General features: G+C 41.6%; 2 protein-coding genes across 3 annotated transcripts in view; both read left to right on the top strand.

The window, feature by feature from the left end:
• The window catches only part of C2CD2 (C2 calcium dependent domain containing 2), a 28,748-nt gene extending 11,142 nt beyond the window's left edge, over positions 1-17,606 (top strand). Inside the window, exons 5-14 of the mRNA XM_081199130.1 lie at positions 1,085-1,207; positions 1,422-1,542; positions 4,380-4,488; positions 5,058-5,119; positions 5,253-5,380; positions 5,847-6,018; positions 7,894-8,010; positions 9,218-9,345; positions 9,561-9,876; positions 15,623-17,606. Coding sequence (XP_081055256.1) covers positions 1,085-1,207; positions 1,422-1,542; positions 4,380-4,488; positions 5,058-5,119; positions 5,253-5,380; positions 5,847-6,018; positions 7,894-8,010; positions 9,218-9,345; positions 9,561-9,876; positions 15,623-15,849 — 1,503 coding nt within the window. The 3' untranslated portion in view covers positions 15,850-17,606. The remainder of the gene's footprint in view (positions 1-1,084; positions 1,208-1,421; positions 1,543-4,379; positions 4,489-5,057; positions 5,120-5,252; positions 5,381-5,846; positions 6,019-7,893; positions 8,011-9,217; positions 9,346-9,560; positions 9,877-15,622) is intronic.
• A 1,725-nt stretch (positions 17,607-19,331) lies between these two features.
• The window catches only part of PRDM15 (PR/SET domain 15), a 43,191-nt gene continuing 38,688 nt past the window's right edge, over positions 19,332-23,834 (top strand). Inside the window, exon 1 of one of the 2 annotated variants that reach the window (XM_081198080.1) lies at positions 19,332-20,177. The gene's annotated coding sequence lies outside the window, so the exon portion shown is untranslated. The remainder of the gene's footprint in view (positions 20,178-23,834) is intronic. The other variant, XM_081198081.1, reaches the window with a different exon arrangement.

Here is a 23,834-nt window from a genome sequence, read left to right on the forward strand (position 1 = left end):
GCCACACAGAGAACAGTGATTAACTCCACACACCCAACGAGACTTCTTTTACATTCCCCACCCCCTTTGAGGATTAGTTTCCTGCACCACACACCAAGCTTGGAAGACTTAAAAGCACTTTGTGGTGCAACAAAAAGGGCCGCTGTTTGCCCAAAATTGTGTACTGAGTGGATGCTATGGATGGCTTTCTCATCCTACAAGGGGACTTTTAAAGCTCTCTCTTCTAAAAGTCAAGGTTGAGAGACCCCATCTGAGCGGCAGCATTTATGGGGGTCATGCTACTAAAATATCAGATAGGAGGCAGGATTGGATTTAGCTTCTGTGTCTCCCGCTGAATATTCAGAACTAGAAAAGGGGCGCTAAAGCAAATACTGGTATTTAAGTTGTTGCAGTGCAGCTTTTTGGGGGTAAGAATAAGGAGGTTGTACATGACTGAAGTATTGAAGAACAGTGTGTGTTCAAAGGGTGTTGGCAACATGCATACATGACCTGTATCTTACCCTGGTCTTAGGTAAAGGTGATATTCTGTTGGTCCCGTGTCTTAGTCATTATCCAATGTTGCACATGGATCAGCATCTGCACAAAGGAATTGCTTTTTTAAAATAATGCAGAGAATTGTCAAGGTTGTTCAGAGTAAATGATGACTTCTCCTTAAATAGTCATAATGCAGCATTATGACCGCAGACCCTTCTTGGTGAGCAGTGTCGATCAGCAATTTTATTAATGACTTGTGGGGCCTTGCCAGGAAGTAAGCCAATCAGTGTGATCTCTTGCTTGGATCTTGGCTGTTTGAGACTTGGCTTTTGACAATGTTGCTCTAATTGAGTGCATCATGGCTTTACAAACTGCTCCGACTATTTCCCTTTGCTGTAAGAGCATAGGAAAGGAGCTTATGTCTACACATATTTCCATTTTCCTGATGCAACTTAAGCCCAGTGTTCTATGAGGAGAGAAGTGGAGCAAAAATCTGTTTTTGTTCAGTACAGTGCATGTAGAGCAATTTAGCTGTGGTGTCTTTCGAAAGTGAACTAAGCTTCTGAATTTTACAAGCAGTGCAATGTATCAATGTGTTCTTCCTTTTTAGGACCCGACAGGTGGGGCATGTGCAGTATCAGAAACACTTAAAGGTCTGCTGCGGTATCTCATAAATTCAGCATCTCCCTCTGTGGTTCTGAGTACAAAACCTACAGATGTAAAGCCATTGCAGGTAATTATCTATTTTTATTTTAAAGTCTGTTTTTATTTGTCACCTCTGTGCCTCCATCTTCATTACTGCTGTGGTAAGTTATGACTCAGGGCTTTGGCTAAATCTATTTGTCCAATTCACACCTATGTATGACTGTTGGAAGTTCATTGATGTGAAGATAAATTGCTTGGAGTTTATCTAAAACAATCTTATTTGTTTTGCTTCCTTTTAATAGAATGTACAAAAAACAGGTGTTGTGCCTCAGGGCACCAGTCCTCCTAAACCTCCAAGGGCTCATGAACTAAAACTGCTGATGAAAAACATCAAAGCTACACTGACCAATCAAAACACTGCAGGTAAATAACTTGGTTTTCCTTCCCTTTGTCCCCATATTATAATCTCTTAATTCTGCAAAAAATAACAAGCAGTGGTCACAAATTATATCCCATAATTGCAGAGAAAGGCTTGGGTTTGGCCTCAGGGATACATAGTTTACTTGACTGGTTGAGATTTGGTTTATTCTTTTTCCTCTCTGAAGCTTCAGGATTTTGTATGTAGGGTGGAGAACTCTCACAAGGACGTACATCGCATGGCATGCTAACACCTCAAACAAATTGCTTTCTTTTCTTTTGAGTTGCAGTTCCATGTGTGGACTCCCGGCCCTTAGGAGACATTTCTCAACACTCTTGCCAAAATAAAATTCCCAGAGTTGCTTCTGAGGTTAGGAAAGAACTTGCCTTCTGTCAATATTTTGAATTTAATTCTGGGCTTTTTGCCCTGCCAGACAAATTTCGAAATATCCTTCTGCCACCTCTTGAAACAGTCCATCTTGTCAAGGATCTGTAAGGTTTGAAACAAAAATAACATTCTAGGCAATACATTCATCTTAATGACTGCAATTCGGCCTAACATTGACAGTTTCAAATTTGACCATATTTCTAAATCTTTTTTAATTTCTAACCAGCATTTTTCATAGTTGTCCTTATACAAATTCAAATTTTTAGATGTCAAATAAACCCCTAGGTATTTCACCTTTTTAACCACTGTCAAACCTGTCTCTTCTTGAAATTTCTCCTTCTCCATAACTGTTAAATTTTTTTCTAAGACTTTAGTTTTTTGTTTGTTCAGTTTGAATCCAGCTACCTGGCCAAATTGTTGAATTATCTCCAACACCCTTTTCGTACTAGTGTTTGGCTCTTGTAGAGTCAATACTAAGTCATCTGCGAATGCCCTTAACTTATAATGTTTAGCTCCGACCTGTACACCTTTAACCTGCTGGTCATTTCTAATCATATTCAGCAACACCTCCAGAATAAAAAGCAATGGGGAAATTGGGCATCCCTGTCGTGTTCCTTTTTCTATCTTAAGTTCCTCAGTTATCACATTATTTACAATCAACTTGGCTTTTTGTTCAGAGTATATCGCACCCATACCATTCTCAAATCCTTGGCCTACCCCCATCCCATGAAGATTCTTTTTCATAAAGCTCCAAGAAATATTGTCAAAGGCTTTCTCCGCGTCCACAAAGATCAGCACTGCTTTAGTGTTTATTTTCACCTCTAGCAATTCCAAAATGTCTATTATATTCCTTACATTGTCTGATAGGTGCCTTTTTGGGAGAAAGCCTGCTTGGTCCCTATGAATCTTCTCCATCAACACTCTTTTAAATCTTTTTGCCAAAATGTCTGCAAAAATTTTGTAATCCACATTAAGTAATGATATTGGGCGGTAGTTCTTAAGTTGAGTCTTTTCAGTCTCTGTCTTTGGTATGAGTGAAATATAGGCTTCTTTCCACGATTCTGGTGCCTTTTTCCCCTCTAAGATCTCGTTGCAGACTTCCTTTAACGGATAAACCAACCACTCCTTCAGAGATTTGTAATATCTGGAAGTCAGTCCATCTGGCCCTGGAGATTTGCCCAGTTGCATATCTTGAATGGCACCCTCTATCTCTTGTTCTGTTATTCTCTGGTTTAAATCCACCTTGCTTGCTAACACCTCAAACAAATTGCTTTCTTTTCTTTTGAGTTGCAGTTCCATGTGTGGACTCCCGGCCCTTAGGAGACATTTCTCAACACTCTTGCCAAAATAAAATTCCCAGAGTTGCTTCTGAGGTTAGGAAAGAACTTGCCTTGCACTCTGAACACTGGGTGGCCTATACCCCACTGGGAATCACCCCAGAGAGATGTGATCTTTCTCTTTTATGTAGAGTGCACTCTTCATTGATCTCTGTAATATGGGCCTTCTATAATAATACTTCTTAAAAATATTATTTTTAACTTCAGTACAGAAAAATATTTCTCTCCAGCCATCCTTTTTCATACCTTACATTGCTCATATGGTGCTTCACCGATGACAGTGTTTTAGTAACTGAAACACTTTCTTCTGTTGTATTAACTAGAAGTGCCTTACACAACTCAAAACATCAGAACAGCCAAAAGGTATAGGTGGCATTACATTGTGTGTGCTGTGAACTGTGCAGCATGTTTACGAGAAGCTGACTTAAAAACTTGCCCATCAGGTTTTGTAAGGTTCTACAAGTCTATGCTTGCTTGTTTCCCTAACTTCAGGGCAGGACAGAGTTAAGGGCAGAGCTCTTCACCTTGCCTTTGCATACTGTTTTTAACTGATTGTTACCCCTATTTTCCAAATCTTGGCCAAATTTGGATGATAATTGATCTTGGAGCAGTATAGTCTTTGACAGTCTTGCTTTTGTTGTGATTTGAATCATGGTTTGGTTGTATTTTTCCTAAGGAAGCCCTAGATGAATGGCTAATAGGATCTTTGAGTCTCCTGAGCAGCTGTCAAACATTAAAACAGGTGTTGTTTTAGCATACATCTATAATTGCATTTCTGGCTACTAAGGGCTTGAATCAAAAAGAAAATGGAGGCTTTTGTTTTGAAAATAATCTGTATTTGCCACTGTGCACACAGAATATTCCCCTGCCCAAAGATGGAATGATTAAGCTTCTGCTCACAGGAACCTTCCCAAGTTCCTAACTTCTTTCTTGTAACTTTGCTTCTGCTTTGTTGTCATGTAGATAACAAACCTTGCACTGCTAGCCATGTTGGTACAGGTTATACTTATCACACAACTCCCAAAGGGTAGTAGTTCTCGCAAATGTAAAAAGCATAAAGAGGTACCTTAAGCAATTCTCACTTGAAACAAACTCCTCATCTTTTACCTTCATTGCAGGTGGCATCAGCCCAGTATGTATAATCCAGCTCAATGACCCTTTGCAGAAGTTTTCAAGCTCTGCAGCCAATAGTCCTATGGACTTCTCGTGGAAAGATGAATTCATCTTGTAAGTTCTGATTTTAATAACACTATAATAAGCACAGTGGAAAATGTTACACCTTCTGTTATCCTCCAGATGTCACTATGGGGCAGGGGGAAATCCTATCTGCTAAGCATTCATAAGTTATCATGATATTTCCTAAATATTCTAGTGCCAATGCCTGGGGACAGGGCGGGGGAAGTCTTAGTTGCTGTTTGTTTTAAACAAACGTGGGTGGCGCTTGGGTTGTCCAGTGAAGAACGATTAAATGAGAGAGGTTGTATTTTCTTAATTGTTAGCAGCTTAATACATTTTCAGTATTGCTGAAGACAGTACAGTGGTCTTACCAAATAAGTTATTTTTTTACTTTTTGGTAAATTTGATATACCGCAATAAGTGAGGTGTGTGGAGAGGTAAGTTTTTTATTTTTCTTGCAAGGTTCTTGTACCTTTTAGCAGCTACTTTGGCAGACAGGAATCCACCTTGTGAAACTTTCCAGGATGTGGCTAGGCTGTAGTCAATAATCTATATTGCAAAATATGAAACTATATGACAGTCTGAACAAGTTCTAAAATGCTTGTTTTTTCTGTTCACAGTGAATTAAATGCCAAATCAAAAGAATTGCAAGTAAAGATTGTAGAAAAAGGGGGACTGGATAGTAAGTATTGCAGATAAATTCATTTTATGTGTCTAATCTTTTATTTCTGCAACAACAATCTAATAGGATACTGATCTACTAGTGGATTCATGTACAGATAGATTTCAATGCAGTTCTTTTCTTTTCAATGCAGGTGGTTTCTCAGCTGTGGCTGCTGTACCTTTGGACTTGTTCAGGAGACAGCCTTCTGGACACAAAGGTTTTGCACTGAACAGTCTGCTCAGCAGTAGTAGCTCTACTGTAGGATCTGTTACTGCAGAGGTAGAATTTTAAGTTTATAAGCTGGCTTCTCGAACTAGTTTTTTCCTCCTGACCGAACCAGTTTTAATCAGCTCCCAACTTCTTGCTTTCAGGCAGCCATTGAAAACGAATGGCTTTCCCTGAAATATGACTCAGGTGTATACTGAATTTGCATAATTTGGTGCTTTGGAAACATTTAATAGGATCATAGAATTATTGAGTTGGAAGGGCCCACAAGGGTCCTCTAGTCCAACACAGTTTATAAATTGTTTCAGTAAATGGTAGACATGTATACCAGTACAAAGTAGCTAACGATAATGCAAAAATTACTCTTTTTATGTACATGATTTCCAAAAATCAGTGGGACTATGGTCATACATTGCAGGTTTTTCCCTTACATGTGGCCTATCTAAATTTTATCACCATTTTATCGCTACTGAACTGTCCTTAATTGAATTTTAAAATCCTGACTATTATTCTTCTTTAGTTCTTATACATAGAACCTTCCGAGTCTAGAACCTTGCAAGTTCCCCCCAAGATTCCTGTTGCAAAAGTAGAGAAAGATCGAACTGTGATGCCCTGTGGGACTGTGATCACTACTGTTACTGCTGTGAAAGCCAAGCCTTTAATAGAAGGGAGACCATCTATTCTGCATTCAGGTGAAAGAATAGAACACAACTTTGGATTGCTCCCAAAGCTTGACTTAAAAAAACAACAACAATTCTTTGGTACATTTTTAAGTTGTATGAAAGGCAGGTAATAAATTATCTAATTATCTGTGGCCCTGATACACAAGGTTGGTTCCTGTACCAGTATAGCCTGGTTTTGAGTTCTGCAAATAGCTGCATGGGTTCAAAAATTCATACACTTTATCATCTAGCCAATTACTTTAAGTACATATGCCAGCATGTGTAAATACTGAAATATTGTTGAAAACAAAGAATTAATTTGGAAAAAGAGTGCAGCTTTTTTCATACCCTTTCAAGAGGTGATGGGTACAAGGAGTAAAAATTTCAAAAATGTTTTAAGAAGCTGCTACCATAAGAATTCATTTTCTTAATTTTTGTGCATGGATGGCTTCGCCAAGTATTACAAGTTGGCACAACTGGTGCTGTTGTACTGGGGGTCGCAGTGCAGGGGGCGCTAAATGAATGCTGCATAATGGAGCGGGAAGAGCACCAAATTTTGGAGTCACACAGGGAGCAGCTGAAATTTGAGAGCCCAAATTCCACCACTGACCAAGCACTTACCTTTATACTTAAGAGATGCATTTTGAACAGTCCTTGGAAATGAATGAGAAGTTATAAATGTATTGGTGACCAGATGAAAGGCAGGCTACCATCAGAGGACTTGGAAACTTAAAGACATCTGCAATACATTCTTTCTTTAGAGAGAGTTGTGTGTGTGTGTGTGTGTGTGTGTGTGTGTGTGTTAGCTATATTGTAGCACAGACAAGAATAGCCAGTGTGGTGTAGTGGTTAAGAGCGGTAGTCTCGTAATCTGGGAAACCGGGTTTGCGTCTCCGCTCCTCCACATGCAGCTGCTGGGTGACCTTGGGCCAGTCACACTTCTTTGAAGTCTCTCAGCCCCACTCACCTCACAGAGTGTTTGTTGTGGGGGAGGAAGGGAAAGGAGAATGTTAGCCGCTTTGAGACTCCTGAAAGGGAGTAAAAGGCGGGATATCAAATCCAAACTCTTCTTCTTCTTCTTCTACAGAGAAGGTCTGCAGCATGTGTTCAACTTTAGAACCATTTGTTTTCTTTAGTCCTGAGACTATATTCACACACACACACACACACACGCAATTGAATGTCCAAGTAATAAAATCCTATTGCAGCAATGAAGATGATGGATTGTTACTTTTACTAATTTATGAGATGTCTGTTTAAAATCTGCCATGTCAGTCCTTCAGCCTGCAAGTGGAGAGATCTACCATGCATGCATTGTAAATTTACTATAGCATAAAAGGCATCTGTGCAATGTAACTCTAGGCTCACTTTCAGAATAAGTGTGATTTTTTTACAATGAGAAAGTGCTAACACTGGCTGACTGGCTTGAATCACAATAAAATTAATCTGGCTTGCAGTTTTCACAAATTGTCAAGAATGTCCAGTTCTGTGCCTATTGAACTCGTGTCCTGCTTTTGCATCCATGACCTAGTGAGGTAGCTTTTAAAATGTGCCGAAAAATATATAGAAACTCCAAAAATGAAGACCAGAATGGTTAAAGCGCTAGTCTGTGAGCCGTTCCAATATATGTACCCGTTTCACCCAGCAAGACTGTTACCAGTTTTGGTGAAAGGATTTTGGAAGGGAGAAATGTCATGGGAGGGAAGAATTAAAAATGCACTTCCTAGTGTTTAGACTCGATCTGGAAATCCCCAGAGCTGTTTTTAAGGGTTTTGGTTTTTTTGGTTTTTTTAAGTTGCCAGTAGATCAAATCATGGAACTTGCATGTCTTGCTTAGCAGACCTTTATTAAGGAATATATTTTGAAACATGCAGATGAGAAAATAACTGATACTCTGTGTATTAGATTCACCAATCCGAAGTCCTGTTAGAACGAAGGTGATTGAAAAGGATTTGTCTGTTCAGGCAATCCATTGCCGGAAGACTTCTTCAGTAAGCAAGGCTTTATCATCATCAGATACAGGTAGGATATGACCAAGAGAACTGGGCCAATGCATCATCATTTAAACCTTATGTCTTGTTTTACTTGTGCAAGGGCTCACAGAGACCTTTAAAAATATTAACATGTAAATAAATAGCTGTCAGGGAACTGCCATCAGTGCCGGAGGGAGAGAGCAAGCTCCAGAGGGATCCCAGAGAGCGTCCCAGGATTGGGAGAGGCAGCCCATCTTCTGGGGAAGGGAATCAGCTTAGCTCCAGTGGAGAAGGGGGGCAGATGGGGGAATCAGAGAGGTGGTCACATGACTCCTTGCCGGGGACCAGCGGGGAGAGGAAGGGTCCTCCGCTGCCTACGCCCTCCTTGCGCAGAAGGCTTCCGCGCAGGGAGAGTAGGAGGAGACTGGGCGTCAAAGAACTTCTTTGCTGGAAGAAGTTTAAGAAACGCCCACTGACGGATTCTGGCAGCGATTGAGACAGCCACGGGTGAGTGGCTGTCCGGACAGGAAAGGTTCACTCAGGCAACCCAGCCAGGTGTTGCCACAGGCTTACGCACGAGCAACCCCTAGAACCATTACAATAGCATTAAGTTTGAAAGTTGGTCTGCCTCTATAGACACAACTCAAACATAAGGGTCAGAACTGAATTATTATTATTTATTAAATTTTTATATCACCCTTCACCTGAGGATCACAGGATGGTTTACAATATAAAAACACAAACATACATAACATAGTAACAAACAAAAACAATACCTTCCCTCCCCGTTTAAAAGGCCATAGACTGGCTAATTAAACAAAGGCCTGAGAGGAATGTTTCTGCATGGCACTAGAAATATGTAACAAAGGTGCCAGGTGAGCCTGCCTGGGGAGAGCATTGCACAGTCAGGGAGCCACCACAGAAAAGGCCTGTTCTTGTGTTGTTGCCTTCCATATCTTTCACAGAGGGGGGCACACAAAGAAGGGCCTCTGATGATGATTGCAGGTTTTGGGCTGGTTCATATGGGGAGAGGCAGTCCTTGGGGAATTGCAGTCCTGAGCCGTTTAAGGCTTTATAGGTCGAAACCAGCATTTCAGTGGAGTGCACTGGCAAAAATATTGGTAAATCAAGGCTTGGTTTACATAAATAACTGGCTTTCTACTAGATTCCTGCTTTGATTCTTTGTGTCTTCAGTTGTTGCCTGCATCTTGCCTCTTGCCTGCATCTTGTCATTCTCTTAATCACATTCTTTTCAGAGCTGCTGGTGCTGAATGGCACAGATCCTGTGGCTGAGGTAGCCATTCGGCAACTGAGTGAATCTGCAAAGCAAAAACTCAAGTCTCCCAGGAAGAAAAGCACGATCATAATATCAGGGGTGTCAAAGGTAAGATCAGTCAGCATCCCCTGAACCCCACCCTTTACGTAATTCCCCCCCCCCCCCTAGAATTTAGGTAATTCGTACAGTAATTTCTTGCTCAAAAGGGCAGAATAACCAAAAAATCCCCCAAGGGTTTGGACATGCCTAGAACGGCTCCTCGGTTCCTATACATTTTTCTCAACCAGTTTTATCTCTGCATCTCTCTTGTTTTACTGTTCCAGACTAATTTATCTCAGGATACTGAAGCTGCACTCATGATGGACTATGCGGCAGCCATGGATGGCTCCTATAAGCAAGATGAGTCTTCCAGTGTAGAAGGGTCTCTTGCACAGTCTCCTTCCAATGAAAAACTCTCACTGTATGTATCCCAAACAATACCTGCCCATGAAGATCCCCAGGAAAACAGCCATGATGCCTGGACTTTAGATGACAGTAGCGAGCAATGGCAGAGCAATGCACTACTAGACCAAGACTGTGATAAGATGTCTGGGAGCTCCATAAGCATCTCGGAACCTGGAACTGTGAAGAAATCCAAAGGTAATGTGATTTCTCTTGGAGCTTTTTTTGTAATAAAATAAAATTATGAGCACACTTTTTAAGCAGTTTCATGACCTTTCCATAATTAATTCTACAGATAAACTTGTTTAAGAACACCATGTTCTCCCCTATTCTAGTTAATGTGTCTGCATTTACTCATCTCTCTGCCTTAGTAAATGGGTGCTGCACCTCATTCAAAAGCAGCACCATTGAGAAAGTACAGTTTTGGCAAAAAGTATCTACATAAAAGGGCTTCTAAAGAACGATGTACTCGGCTCTATATTTATTGCTTGTTTTATATCATTTTATTTATGAAACATGTATCCTGTCCTTGCTTCCAAAGCAGGCCAGGGCAGCAAAGTGTTTAGACTTGAACAAATATTTTTATAAGTTTTCTATTATTGCAAGAATTGCAATGAGCAATTCTTGTAGAACATCCACATATTACTTTAGTTTCCGTTGTACTTCAATAATTCATTCATATTATACCATCTTTATTTTTCTTACTTAAAAAAATCCAGCTTTAATATATCCTAAATAAAGGTGTTCAAGCACTTTAATAAGAGCTGTTGCACACTACACCATTAGTAAGCACATCATGTGTACTCGTGCAGTGTGTGCTGGCACCATACCCTGTAACATGAAAGATGGCTATATGTTCTCTCTTTTTAAAATTATGTGCAATCTATGAATACATACTACAGTGGTACCTTGGGTTAAGAACTTAATTCGTTCTCAAGGTCCATTCTTAACCTGAAACTGTTCTTAACCTGAGGTACCACTTTAGCTTATGGGGCCTTCCACTGCCACCGAATGATTTCTGTTCTCATCCTGAAGCAAAGTTCTTAACCCGAGGCACTATTTCTGGGTTAGTGGAGTCTGTAACCTGTAGCGTCTGTAACCTGAAGTGTCTGTAACCCAAGGTACCACTGTACTGTCAGCAAAACTAACTACAGTTCCCCCCAATGCCTACAGACAACCCAAGGCAAGCCCTGCGGCACTTTAATTGAAAGTGGTGAGTGTGTACAACTTGGTATGTGAAGCAGCTCTAAGAGCGCCACATGCAAAAGGATGACTTCTTATATGCAGTGCTTTTTTTCTTTAAAATTCTTTAGGGGTACACTCATTTTGACTCAAGAATATCACCATTTTAATGTTCGATTTGGGGGAAATAAATACAGTAAATGGACAAAAGTACAAAGATTCACAAAATGTTTAGGGGTATGTGTACCCCTGCATCCTCCCAGGAAAAAGCACTGGTTATATGAATTCTAAATTTGGTAGAAAAAAATTGAGTGTCAGTGGGTGCTCTTTAAAAATTCAATAGTGTGACAGCCTTACAGTGTGGGTGGTGGTTCTTTTTAATCTTAGTTTGAGAAGTTCAAGAGCAGGAATTTTTAAACTAGGGTATTTTTATATATATATATAAGGAAGACATATATGTAAAGCACAACTTCAGGTTCTCCGCCATTGTTACCAAACTCAATATAACTTGGAACTTGCATATTTTGAATCTTCATTATATTTACCTCCTTACCTATATTTCTGACTCCAAATTTCTTACCTATTCTCTTTGTAAACATAAGTGGACCACTATGCCAACCAGAATTAATTGCCTACACAGTAAGTTATCTGTCTTGATGTTTTTGAGAGTGTGTAGCTTTACTGTGAGACACTTAATATAACTTGAATAATCTTTTACTTAAAAAAGAAAACCAAACCAAGAACATTTCATCTGTTTCTTTCATGGCTATACTGATTACCCCTCTGAAAGGTGTCTGTAGACATAACCATTAATATAGGTTGTAGCTCTAGCTTAGTTGGTACACCTGTTAGTCTGTGTGAATGAATTTTCCTTAAGACAACTGGAGAAATTGTCTTTCCTCTGCTTGCTGCTTTTGCCCTCTCCTCCCTGCCATCTAGGCTCAGGTATCAGAAGTAGGCCCAGCCAGAAGAAAAGCTTCTGTGAAAAATAGTTGCAGACGGAAGGCAGTGAGTGGGGAGAGAATACAGCACCCTTTGCATGCATGTTCCTTTGGTGCTTTCGATCTCACCCACTCCCTGCAGAAGTGATTGGGGCAGAAGACAGCTGCATTAGAAGACAAAAGGACTGTCACATATCATTTCAAGTCACTTGCAAAGCACTTGTCATTCCGAGCTGCAATGCACAGAATCTAGTCTGTTTGGAGCTAGAATTCATTAACTGTGGAAATATAATGCTCATGCATGGAGGTGCTGTGAAAGAGAACATTTTCTCTCAAAGCCAAGCTCTTTGTAACGTGTTACAAACTTAGTTCTTGTATCAAGAGTACAAAAGAGGGGGGTGTGTGTATAGTAATAGCCACTTCCCCCATTTTAAAAAATAAAACTAAAAAGGAATTGGCCTCCCGCATGTACTTTGAAAGGGAAGTGGTTGTTTGCATATGTGTGTGTATGCCTTCACGTCCACTGCAATAAGAGAAGATTTTGTACTCCGCAAATTTTAGTATCCAAAGAAGCCCAAAAGTCATTCTGCACTACAGATGTGAAGGCTCCTCCTGCTGGATAGGACCATTTTCTCACTGTGCTCACAGAACCTTTCTTTGCATGACTTGGCTTCCTGGAATATACCCTTTACGCATTTGTAGTCAGTACTTAATTTATGAGCAGAGAGGTGCTTATTCCTGAGCTTGCTGGATGCTGTGATCTTTGCCATGAAAGCTCTTCTTTCCAGTCCCAGATGTGTTTGCTTGGTTGTGATTGGTTCGCACTGAGGAGAAAGTACCCTGCTCTGCGCGATCCATGCTCTGTAACCCTGACAAGTGGGATAGATACATTTTTAAAATAGTGGATGGTGGGAGTGCATGGCAGCTATTCCTCCCACAAACCCACATTACAAGAGATTATACTTTCTTGTTGCCTGGAATGAGCTGGCTGGATATTTTAACTGCAGGTGGCTTGATGGGACATTATACAACTTTAGCAAAAGAAGCAGCTGCTTTCTATACCACAAATGGGTGCCACAGACAACAGCAGGCATTGTGTGTGTGCATGCATAGCTGGGCTCCTGTGTTGCATGCTGGCACTAAGCATTGCAGCATTTGTTTGAGTAGTCAGTTACCTGGTACCGGGTAGAGTGGGCAGCTAGTGTTGAGGTGTCGTGTGCCATGTGAGGGGTGTGTGCCATGTGGTTTGCCCTTTGCCCCTTAAATTAGCCATCTATACTCAAGTGCAGTGGAGGGGAAGGCAGGTGCATCAACCTGTCCTTTGCCGGAGACAGCAAAATATATTTAGCCAGTCATCCTGAAAACTTAAATCCCAGCAGCACAGAGTAAACCCTGTTGTTGCCTAGGAATCTATAAAGTGAGATTGTTAGATATGATACAACAAAGAGGCTTTTAACATCATGTGACTTATTTGTCTGCAGGTTTCCCCAAATTAAAGGTAATCATTTGCTTTGTTTTAAGACCTCTAAAGCTAATGGCCCCTGATGTTCAGGTTCTTAGTGTTACTGATCAGTACTATGGATGGGAGACTGCACCAATACAGTACTTGCATTGTAGTTGGAGGAAAAGGGGGAAGGAGGAGTATAAACTGATTTTCTGAAGCCTGACCAATCAGGGTGCTTATAAAAACTAGTGTTGTCACATGCCTAGGCTGAAACTGGATTGCCCCTTTATTTACTTCTCTAATTTTTTGTCATTTTTAGCATACATTTTGGTAAAAATTATTGCATAAACAGGAATCAACATGTGCAAAACAAGCAATTGCTTTGAAGGGAGCTGTCCTCTGAGGTGGCAGTTGTAAACTATGCTAGACTGGAGCCGTAAATCGTAAATCTCCCTGGCACTTAACAGTGTGGAATAACCTGTTTGCAAAATTTAGCATTAACACCATCAAAAAGCCAAAGGAATCCTTCATTTAGAATTGTAGCTTCATTTTGTGCTGGTTACATACCCGCTTAGCCTCTTTGCACAATCCCATACGATAAAAATAATGCAACTTTCAACATATCATTGCACTGATTCCTTTTCCACACTCATCTTATACTTACTTTCTATACCTGAAGGATTAAATACATTATAGAAATAAAATAAACCTGAAAATGTCATTTCTTGAAAGTAACTATGGACACTTATGCCAGATACCCTGAACTTTTTTAAAAAAGCAGTTGGTAAAATTGCTATCAAATGTTTTGCTGACTTTATAAACTAGAATAAATAATGCATCAGTTCCATTTCTCTATAATAGCCTTCCAGCCCTAAGCAGCTGTACACTGAAGTAAGAGTGGGTCTTGTTTTGTGGTTTAATATGTTTATCATTGTAGCTTGTCACTAAGGGAATGATCCCCCTAAAGCTAAGCACTCTGAACTCTTAATTTCATAAGGAGAGTGAAGAACTTTAATTCTCCTATCTGAGCCTTGAAGTTGAATGTCAGGAAGACTAGGCCTATGGGTGATACCCAACTAAGTTGTACTTGGAGAAGACACACTGAAAATCAATGGAATTTATTTTCAGTCCATTTATTTCAGTGGGTCTGATTTTGAGTATGACTTAGTTGGATATCACTGTCTGTCTCTAAACAACTTAACTGAGGCTCCTCGCTATACAGAGTGCTTTTATTTGACTGCCCTGTCTTTTCTACTTGCCTATAGTTGTATAAAAGTTATATTGGCATGAAGTGATTTAAATCTGTATACTTCTCCATAAGCCTTTCTAATAAGTGTACACCTTCTAATATATACTTCTATGGAAAATAAAAGGCTTCATGCCCTTATTCTCAGGGATGATCCTAAAGTGATACAGCTGAATTCTTACACTTTACATAATTGTCCGCCAAACCGCTACAAAAATATTTGGGGTTATTGTTGTTTAGTCGTTTAGTCGTGTCCGACTCTTCGTGACCCCATGGACCAGAGCACGCTAGACACTCCTGTCTTCCACTGCCTCCTGCAGTTTGGTCAAACTCATGCTGGTAGCTTCGAGGACACTGTCCAACCATCTGGTCCTCTGTCATCCCCTTCTCCTTGTGCCCTCCATCTTTCCCAACATCAGGGTCTTTTCCAGGGAGTCTTCTCTTCTCATGAGGTGGCCAAAGTATTGGAGCCTCAGCTTCAGGATCTGTCCTTCCAGTGAGCACTCCGGGCTGATTTCCTTCAGAATGGATAAGTCCATGGGACTCTCAAGAGTCTCCTCCAGCATCATAATTCAAAAGCATCAATTCTTCGGCGATCAGCCTTCTTTATGGTCCAGCTCTCACTTCCATGCATCACTACTGGGAAAACCATAGCTTTAGCTATACGGACCTTTGTTGGCAAGGTGATGTCTCTGCAATATTTGGAGTAGTTTCCAGTAATGATGTAGTGTTAGCAGTGTGAGCTATGAGCAAGCTCTCCAGATTGCATATAGACCCTGAGCTATGACTAAATGGCAATAGGAAAACCACCATATTGGCCTCAGCTCCCTCCCATGAGAGAATAGTGACTCACCTCATAGGGTTGTTGTGGATGAAATAAATTACTGTAAATACTCAGAGCTATGTAAATGCTAAGTACTACTATTGGTATTCTAGCACATCTACTAAAATATATAATTAGGACTATGGTTTCTGCTTCTGTTTTAAAAAAGAAAGTCAATGACTAAAAAAGAAAAGATGAATTGAAAGTGGGGCAGGTGCTTCGCTTAGGGACTGTTACTATTTCAGATAAAGGCTACTTAATACAGAAATCGTATCCTACTAAAATGTTTCACATCTTCCCTATTGCAGGTGGGCTATTAAAAAAGAGTGCAAAGCTGTTTTTCCTCCGACGGCACCATCAAAAAGACCCAGGAATGAGCCAGTCACATAATGACCTCATCTACCTAGAGCAACCCACATCGGACGGTACTCGAAAAAAGGGGGGGACTTTAACACGCATTTTGAACAAGAAAATTCTCTTCAAGAGCAAGAGCAAGAGCAAACTGAATGGCACATCAGTTGAACCGTATGCATAGAGCCTAGTACATGCCAAATGTATATGACCTGCACATGAGCAACTGTTTACAGAAATATAAACTATTATATGCTTACTGAGATTCACTAATACTGTTGTCCATGGAAAAGGCTGGGCAGCAAAGCAGGGACATGGTATTGGTAGAAGACTTATGGCTATTTTACATTGCAAAGACTAGGGCCTTAGTCCTAACCATACTTACTTGGAAGTAAGCGCATTGAAATCAGCGGGCCTTAGTCCAAAAACACTTCTTTTTAGATATCAGGCTTAAAATACAGTACCAGGGAGCTATAGTGGACAATTGTCTGCATGAATGTATGTTAATAGTGGCATATCATGGTTCTGTTTTAAAGAAAAAGCAATGAAGAGTAGCAATACAAATTTTAAACAGGGTATTGAGCTGTAGAAGTGGAAAGAGCAAAGAAATCCTGATCCAGATGTTCTGAAGAGGAATACATGCATTTGCAATGCAATCCTGTATATAATTACTCAGAAGCGATTCCTGCAGTACGCAGAGGAGCTTAATCCCAGGTGCAGAGAATTGCAGCCTCAGAATGTTACTGGAAGGAAAAATGAGATGCTGACTGGGGTAGCCTGATAGAATAATAATAATTGCTAAAGCTGTGTAAATCAGACTTGCTTTTGATAGATAGTAGACATACAAACTTGTAATTTATGCAATTATGACTCTTAATTTTAATATTATGTGCATATACTATGAAAAAAAATCTTTTATTTTTAAGATGGTATGCTGATGAATGACTTAAAACTTATCTGTTATCCTTTGAGAGATCTGCATTGCCAGTGCAGCACTGTAGTTCGGCGAGCCCACCATTTGTTAGACAAATGTACCCCATCATAACAAAAGTAATGAATGACAATACAGTATGTTTAGTCTTTTTTCTTTCTCATTCCCATTTTGGAACTAAATACACACATTGAAGGATGTATGTATTTCAGTATTGAAATAGTTTGCTGTTTAAAATATCAACAAGGCTGGGGAAACCTTTACTGACTGGTAGGAAAAGGAAACATAATACATGTGTATAGCTTTAAACTGACATTCGTATTATATATTTTTTTTACTGAAATTGTAAATGTTAGCCTATTTTAATCATTCTGACTTCACTGGGACTTACTTTGGAACAGTCGGCTTGATTGAAGTAAACAATCAACCCTTGTTAACTTTTATTCAGGCGAAACTTATACCAATACCACTGCTGCTTATAACCACCGAATCAAGAGACATCATTGGGATAAGGGATACTGTTTCTGATATATGCATTAGTGATTTACATAAGTTATAATGATGGTTTGGATGCAGCATTCTAAAGGCCAATATGCAAAAGAAGGCTGTTGAGTGAAGCAACAGTTTCCAGTATGTTGGGCAAATGCTAGCTTCTAATATGAAAGCTTATTATAGATTGACTGTTACGAGTATTAACTTATAAAAATGAAATATTTGTGTATAAGCACCATGTGATCCTAGTTAACACTTTCTTGGAGGTAAGGCCCATTTCATAATGGACGGGGCTTGCTTCCATGTAAATGAATTTAGGGTGGATTGCAAATGCGTTCAGTTATGATTTTGCTTTATTGTATAGCTTGACGATGGCACATAAGTGGAATGAAATGCAAAACTGTTTTTAGAAAGAGAAGCACTTGTTGCTGTAACTTACAAATACTTGAAGACATTTAAAAACTATTTGAAAACCTTAAAGCTCTGTTGCTGGATTTTAAAAAAAAATGCCAAAGGTTCATTGTGTGGCTTCTTCATTACTGCATGCTGCCTTTTACATATTCCCACCCCCAGTTCCATTTTGTTTTTAGCAGCCCAAAGGCAAAGCTGCAGCCTGCCTTTTTTCACTGGTTAATAGGGAGGGGGTTGTTGTTTTGCAGTACACGTAACTTGTAGCTTACACACTTTTAACATGTACAGCAGGGTCTGGCAACTTCTGTTTCAGTGTATCTGAAGAAGTGTGCATGCACACGAAAGCTCATACCAAGAACTAACTTAGTTGGTCTTTAAGGTGCTACTGGAAGGAATTTTTTTTATTTTGACTATGGCAGACCAACACGACTACCTATCTGTAACATACTTCCATGTGAGTGACTCCAAATCCTTACCTTCCTTGGAGTAGCTTACATTTATTTGACTGCTCATTTATGCAAACAGTGGGTTAAATTGTTACTATCATAATCCACCTGGGACCTTGGGGTGAAGAGTGGGCAATCATGCTAATAATACACTAGAAAACTTGATTCAAAAAAGACTTAAAAGGGGTGTGTGCACACAAGTGCCTGTCCGCATGTCCACAAGGGACCATCAGGCTTCCAGAACTTAAGGTAGGTAACGTACTAATTGAGAGTTGAGGGGAGGGAACAACACAGTGTGAATACAACCTTGTTGTTGGCATCTGTTTCAAGAGACAATGGAGTGTGTCTCATGGGGTGAAGTCAAATCAATGTGTTAGCAGCACCAAAGTGACCTCCCTGGAGTGCAAGCCTGGGCAGCGTGGATACAGCCATCTCACTTGTTGGATTATCCCACCTCAATACTGGTTTGCACTCTGGTTTGTGCTCATGAGTAGACAAAGGTTCATGAATGCTCACATGGGAACTGACCTAGGAATGTATTAACGCACTAAGTGTGGACCCAGCTTAGCTGAAAGAAGCAAGTTATCAACCTTTTCTGCTCAGCTTGCATTGCAAGTTAAAAAAAAAAAGCAATGCAATGACAAACCTAGACAGCATCTTAAAAAGCAGAGACATCACCTTGCCAACAAAGGTCCGTATAGTTAAAGCTATGGTTTTCCCAGTAGTGATGTATAGAAGTGAGAGTTGGAAGCTGAGACTCCGATACTTTGGCCACCTCACAAGAAGAGAAGACTCCCTGGAAAAGACCCTGATGTTCGAAAAGATGGAGGGCACAAGGAGAAGGGGACAACAGAGGACGAGATGGTTGGACAGTGTTCTCGAAGTTACCAGCATGAGTTTGACCAAACTGCAGGAGGCAGTGGAAGACAGGAGTGCCTGGCGTGCTCTGGTCCATGGGGTCACGAAGAGTTGGACACGACTAAACAACAACAACAAAATGGTAAAGGGGTCTAGAAGACTCTGGAAAAACTCTGGAAGATTTTGTCAAAATATCATTTTAATAACACACAGGGCACCTCACACCAAAATGGATGAAGCTTCTGTATTATAAACTGCCCCCCCCCCACTATATTGCTTTTGTCTGGTGTGGTATAGTTTTCCCAGTCGCCTTAAGGATGGGCAGAGAAATCCTAACGGGGGTGGGCACAATTTGAGTGGTAGAGCCACTGGCAGTGAATGTTCTGCTGATTCCAGCTACTCTGGATGGAATTTAAAGGCATGTTTTAAGAGAGAAATTTAACTGTTCTGGTAAAACGCAAGCAGTGAAGGAAGCCAGACAAAACTTTCAGGGGAGGACGTCCTCCCCAAAAGGATATTATCTAAGGACGGAGAAAAGGGATGTGGGGGTGTGGGAGGTTCTTGGGCAGGATGAAATGGACAAAGGTGGTCGATCCCTCAACTAACCTAAACCCAAGCCTTTGCCATTAATGAAGGTCAACACCAGCACTGTTGATTGCTCTCAGAATAAGCTGGTACCCCTAATAAGTGGAACCCAACGTCTCATCCTCCCCTAAACATCTGTCTCTGACACACTGAACCATTCGGACGCGCAACCTTCCATGTGCATTAATTCCGTTATGCAGCCCTGCAAAAGGTTGCGCTACGTCTCCTTCCTGAATGTCATGCAGCACTTCGTTGCCTTTTAAAACAAACAAAACGAAAACTGCACGGCATGTTTTTTTCAAAAGTAAATCCCTCGTCAGTTCCAGGGGAGGCCACTCTGTCCACCCGCTGCAAATCGAGAGGGTGGCAACTAACACCGCTTAACCGAAACAGTAATCCTGGGCAGCTGCCAGGATTTCACCCGTGCTCAGCTGTGCCAGGCGGTGGCGCGCATGTGCGCGTGTCACACAGAGCTGCCCATCCTCCCTCTACACCCCTCCCTTGGCTGCTGCTGTTGCCATAGAACTTCTGCCCTCTCCTCTTCTTAGCACAAAGCGGCTCAGCAGAAGCTCGGCTGCCCCTCTCTCCATCCACCTCGCCCGCCCGCCCGCCCGCCCTAGTTTCACGGCCGCCGAGCCATTCTCCACTCCACCCCCCCTACTCCCTGAACTACGATTCCCGTGGTGCCTCGCGAACAACCAAGCTCCAGCTTCCGGTGGCGCGTGGTTTCCGGCTCGGATCGGAACCTGGAGCCCGGATTCGATCCGGGTGTGAACATTCCAAAAGCAGGTAAGGCAGCCCCCCTCCCCCACCCTCTCGCCTCGCCGCGCGCCGCCGGGAGCCGCCCTCGCCCCTCGCGCGGGGACTCTGGGCCGGCGGGCCCCCTCTGGCGCGCGCGGGGCGCTTCTCGGGGAGGCGCGGCGGGGCCCCGGCAGCGGCCGCGGCGCCGCCTGCTACTCCCTCCCCTCCGTCCCGCTCTCCTCCTCCACGCCGCCTGTTCTTTGTTACAGGCAGGAGCCGCCTGCGGCCGCGCGGCGTGGAGGGGGCGAGGCGGGTCCGAGGCAAAACCCGGCGGAGCCGCTCCCGGATCCCCAGCCCAACCCAGGCAGCCGCCCGCCCGCCCGGGCAAGGCTGGCCTGGTGCCTCCGCCGCCCTGGGCTGCGCTTCTCTCCCGCCCCGCGCCCTGTCCTCCTTTCCCCTCCAACCCTCACCGGACCTGGGTGGGGCAGCCCCTGTGCTCGGGGAGGGAGCGCGGGCGGGCGGTGCACCCCAAGAGGCAAGGCTCGGGCTCGCCTTGGGGCTGGGAAGCGGAGGGCTTCGGCTTGCCCGGGGGCAGGACAAAGCGCCCTCCCTCCCCCGCCGTGGTGCGCGGTTGGAGAAGGGCAGGGCAGGCGCCGCTCTTGCGAAGGGGGCGTGTAGAGGTGGCCTGCTCCATAGACCGCAGCGACTCGGAGAGGTGCGGGACTCTCTCCTTAAAATCCGCAGATTGTGCCCCCTCTCCGGCGTCCGCTTGGTCCTTTTGTGCCACATGCACAAGGTCACACACACACGCGCGCGGACCTTGGGGAAATTCGGCATATCTGGCACGTCCTGTCTTTGCAGTCGCGTTTTCTCAATGCATTGAAACAATATGGGTTTCTTTAAAATAAACATTTAAAATGCTCTTTTTAAAAAATTCTCCACTCGCCTCGGTTGAGAAGTAGATCTGGTAGAATAGCTTGCTGATTATGATATTATATTCTGATAAATTGATTCTCATATTTTAAATATTAAATGTATGCTTGAGTCAGGTATTTTCCCTATTCTCCAATCATCCATTTGGCTATAAGGAGTTACTGTTGGAACTGTATTCCATCCTCTGATGTGGATGGACTGGCAAAGGTTTGTTAGCCAGGCACATTCATCCAGTGGCATAAATTGCTCTCTTTTTATTACATTTTTCAAAAAACTAGTTTAATCATGCGGGTCATGTCCATGTATGAAAATAAATGTGAAAACTGCAAGTTTTAACTGGTTTTAATAAAAAGACATTGAATGCAGATGCACTGTTTCTTGACCTGTTTACCTGTATCGAGGGCCACATACTACACTGTGTCAAAAATATTAACATGTCAGAAAGGAATGTGTGAAGTGACCCGTCATAGGTGGCTTGTAAAATCCCCAAAATGGAATTTAGAGTAGGATTATTGTTCATGTACTAATCTGATATGGGGGTGGAGGCTTTTCCAATCTTTGGATTCTCCATCATTAATACTTCTTTGCACTCTGGCTTGTGTTGACACACTCAGCATAATGTCATGGAGTGTTTTCAAGGGAAACTGCCGATTTCCATGGTGCATTTATTTTCCCCCCTTCACACATGGTCACGTCCTGCTGAGGAAGTTAATTAAGGCTACATGTTCCAACCACTGTTGATAGTAGATATAAAGGGGGAGGTATGTTTGTTCAATAAATTTTATTGTTTAATGGTGTCCACAGCCTACTTGATGATTGATACATTCAACTGCAAAATGCATGGGTGCCATTGTATGGTCCTAAAACACCTTTGGAACCCATGAAGTTTGCTATTAGAGGCCCATTTAAGGTGGCAAAGATGCTTCAAAATAATCTCTCATAAAATTAAAACCAATACTATAATATTCAATAAGTGAGCAAAATAAAATATTGGAAAGCATTTTTCTTGTTTCCTTGCACAAATTCAGATATTAGTTAATCCATTAATCCACTTGCAGTCTCTTTCCTGCTCCTGTTATTGATGTAAATAAATTTTCTCTAATGCCTTTAATCATGCAAATACTTGCATGTTTATCTTAAAATCTACTCTAGTTGTAGGATTGGCATTGGACTGTTTACTAAGTATCAGGTGTCTATGTTTTCTCAGCTATACTCAGATATGATCTCACTCTTTTGATGCTGCTTTTTTAATTAGTTCTGCTTCCTCACCTATCTTGCCCAAAGAAAAATGTACCAATTAGCAGTTTACTGCAAGTTATTATCTGTGTTTATTTCACGGATGCTATTTCTGTAGTGATGTAGCCTTGATATCAGTATGATTATTCATTTATATTTTTGCAAAATGAAAGCATTGCAATAAAATTAATTCGTTTGGTGCATCTGAATTTTGCCTTGCGTGTCAATGGGAAACTAAGGCATTAAAAATACCAAAAAGAAAAAAGAAGAAAAGAAAAACCATAGTGCTAACAGCAGTTATAAGCACTGAAAATTGCCACAAATGCATAAATACTGCAACCAAGTATAAAATGTATTGACTCTGCTTTCGTCAACATGTTGATTTGCAACTTAAAGACTTGTATAGTGCAGTGTTTCACACCCCCTTCCCATCTGTCATCTATATGGCTCTGCTGGTTAGTGTGTGGTACTGATAATACCAAGGTTGCAGGTTCGATCCGCATGTGGGAATGCTTCACATTCCTGCATTGCACGGGGTTGGACTAGATCCTTGGAACTCTTCCAACTATGATTCTAATTTTGGACTATCCAGGGTTCATTCTCGTACCACTTGTGAGCCAAAGTCAATGTTTGGGACAGTAGCGCTAGACCAGCGTTTCTCAAATGTGGGTCTCCACCTGTTTTGGGACTACAATTCCCATTATCTCTGACTACTGGTCCTGCTAGCTAGGGATGATGGAAGTTGTAGTCCAAAAACAGCTGGAGACCCAAGTTTGGGAAACTGCCCTAGAGGAAGGGTCAAAACACAATTAAAGTCAGTGTTCCTTTTCCTGGACATGTCTTGTTTATCTTCCAGGATCCTGGTGCTTCTGGGATGTTTACAAGCAGGGTGTAAAGTTAGCCTTCTGTCCCCAGCATGTGATATTCAGAAGAGTACTCCTGGGTATGGAGGTGCCATTTAGCTATCATATATTAGCTATGGAGAGAATATCATTTGAATTTAATCACTTTTTGAGCCATCCAAGCTAACAGACGTATGGGGTACTTGTTACATAAAATACACACTTGAAATGATTTGCTCACAAATAAAAATAACATGAGAGTCAAAATAGTGTTTCAGAGAGCTAGGATTAGTTGTAATGGGCATCCATGTTATGGAAAGCACGTTTGCTGCTACATAGAATCGTGAAGCATCCCTAATTCACTTAGTCCCTATATCTATTAGGGGAAACATCCTGTGCCCCACAAGTTCAGAGGTAGTTGGTGAATGTCATGCTTAACCACATGTGCGTTCTAGGTAATTAAGCCGAAGTGAACTGACAGGGTCCTTTATGCCTTCAGGTAAATGTACAGAAATAAAAAACGATTAATGGAAGTAATTGAAACAAGCTCTTTCTGTTTTATAGATTGCCTCTCCATAAGCAAAAGCTAAAGGGCCCTCTTAAGAAGTGCCATGTCTATGTCCTTGCTTGTCTTTTCTGCATTCGGGAGTTTCATTTCTAGAAGACTCCCAAATAAATACCAGTTTTGGCCCCT

This window comes from Podarcis bocagei (genome assembly GCF_964188305.1).
Source record: "Podarcis bocagei genome assembly, chromosome: 6".
NCBI lineage: Eukaryota > Metazoa > Chordata > Lepidosauria > Squamata > Lacertidae > Podarcis > Podarcis bocagei.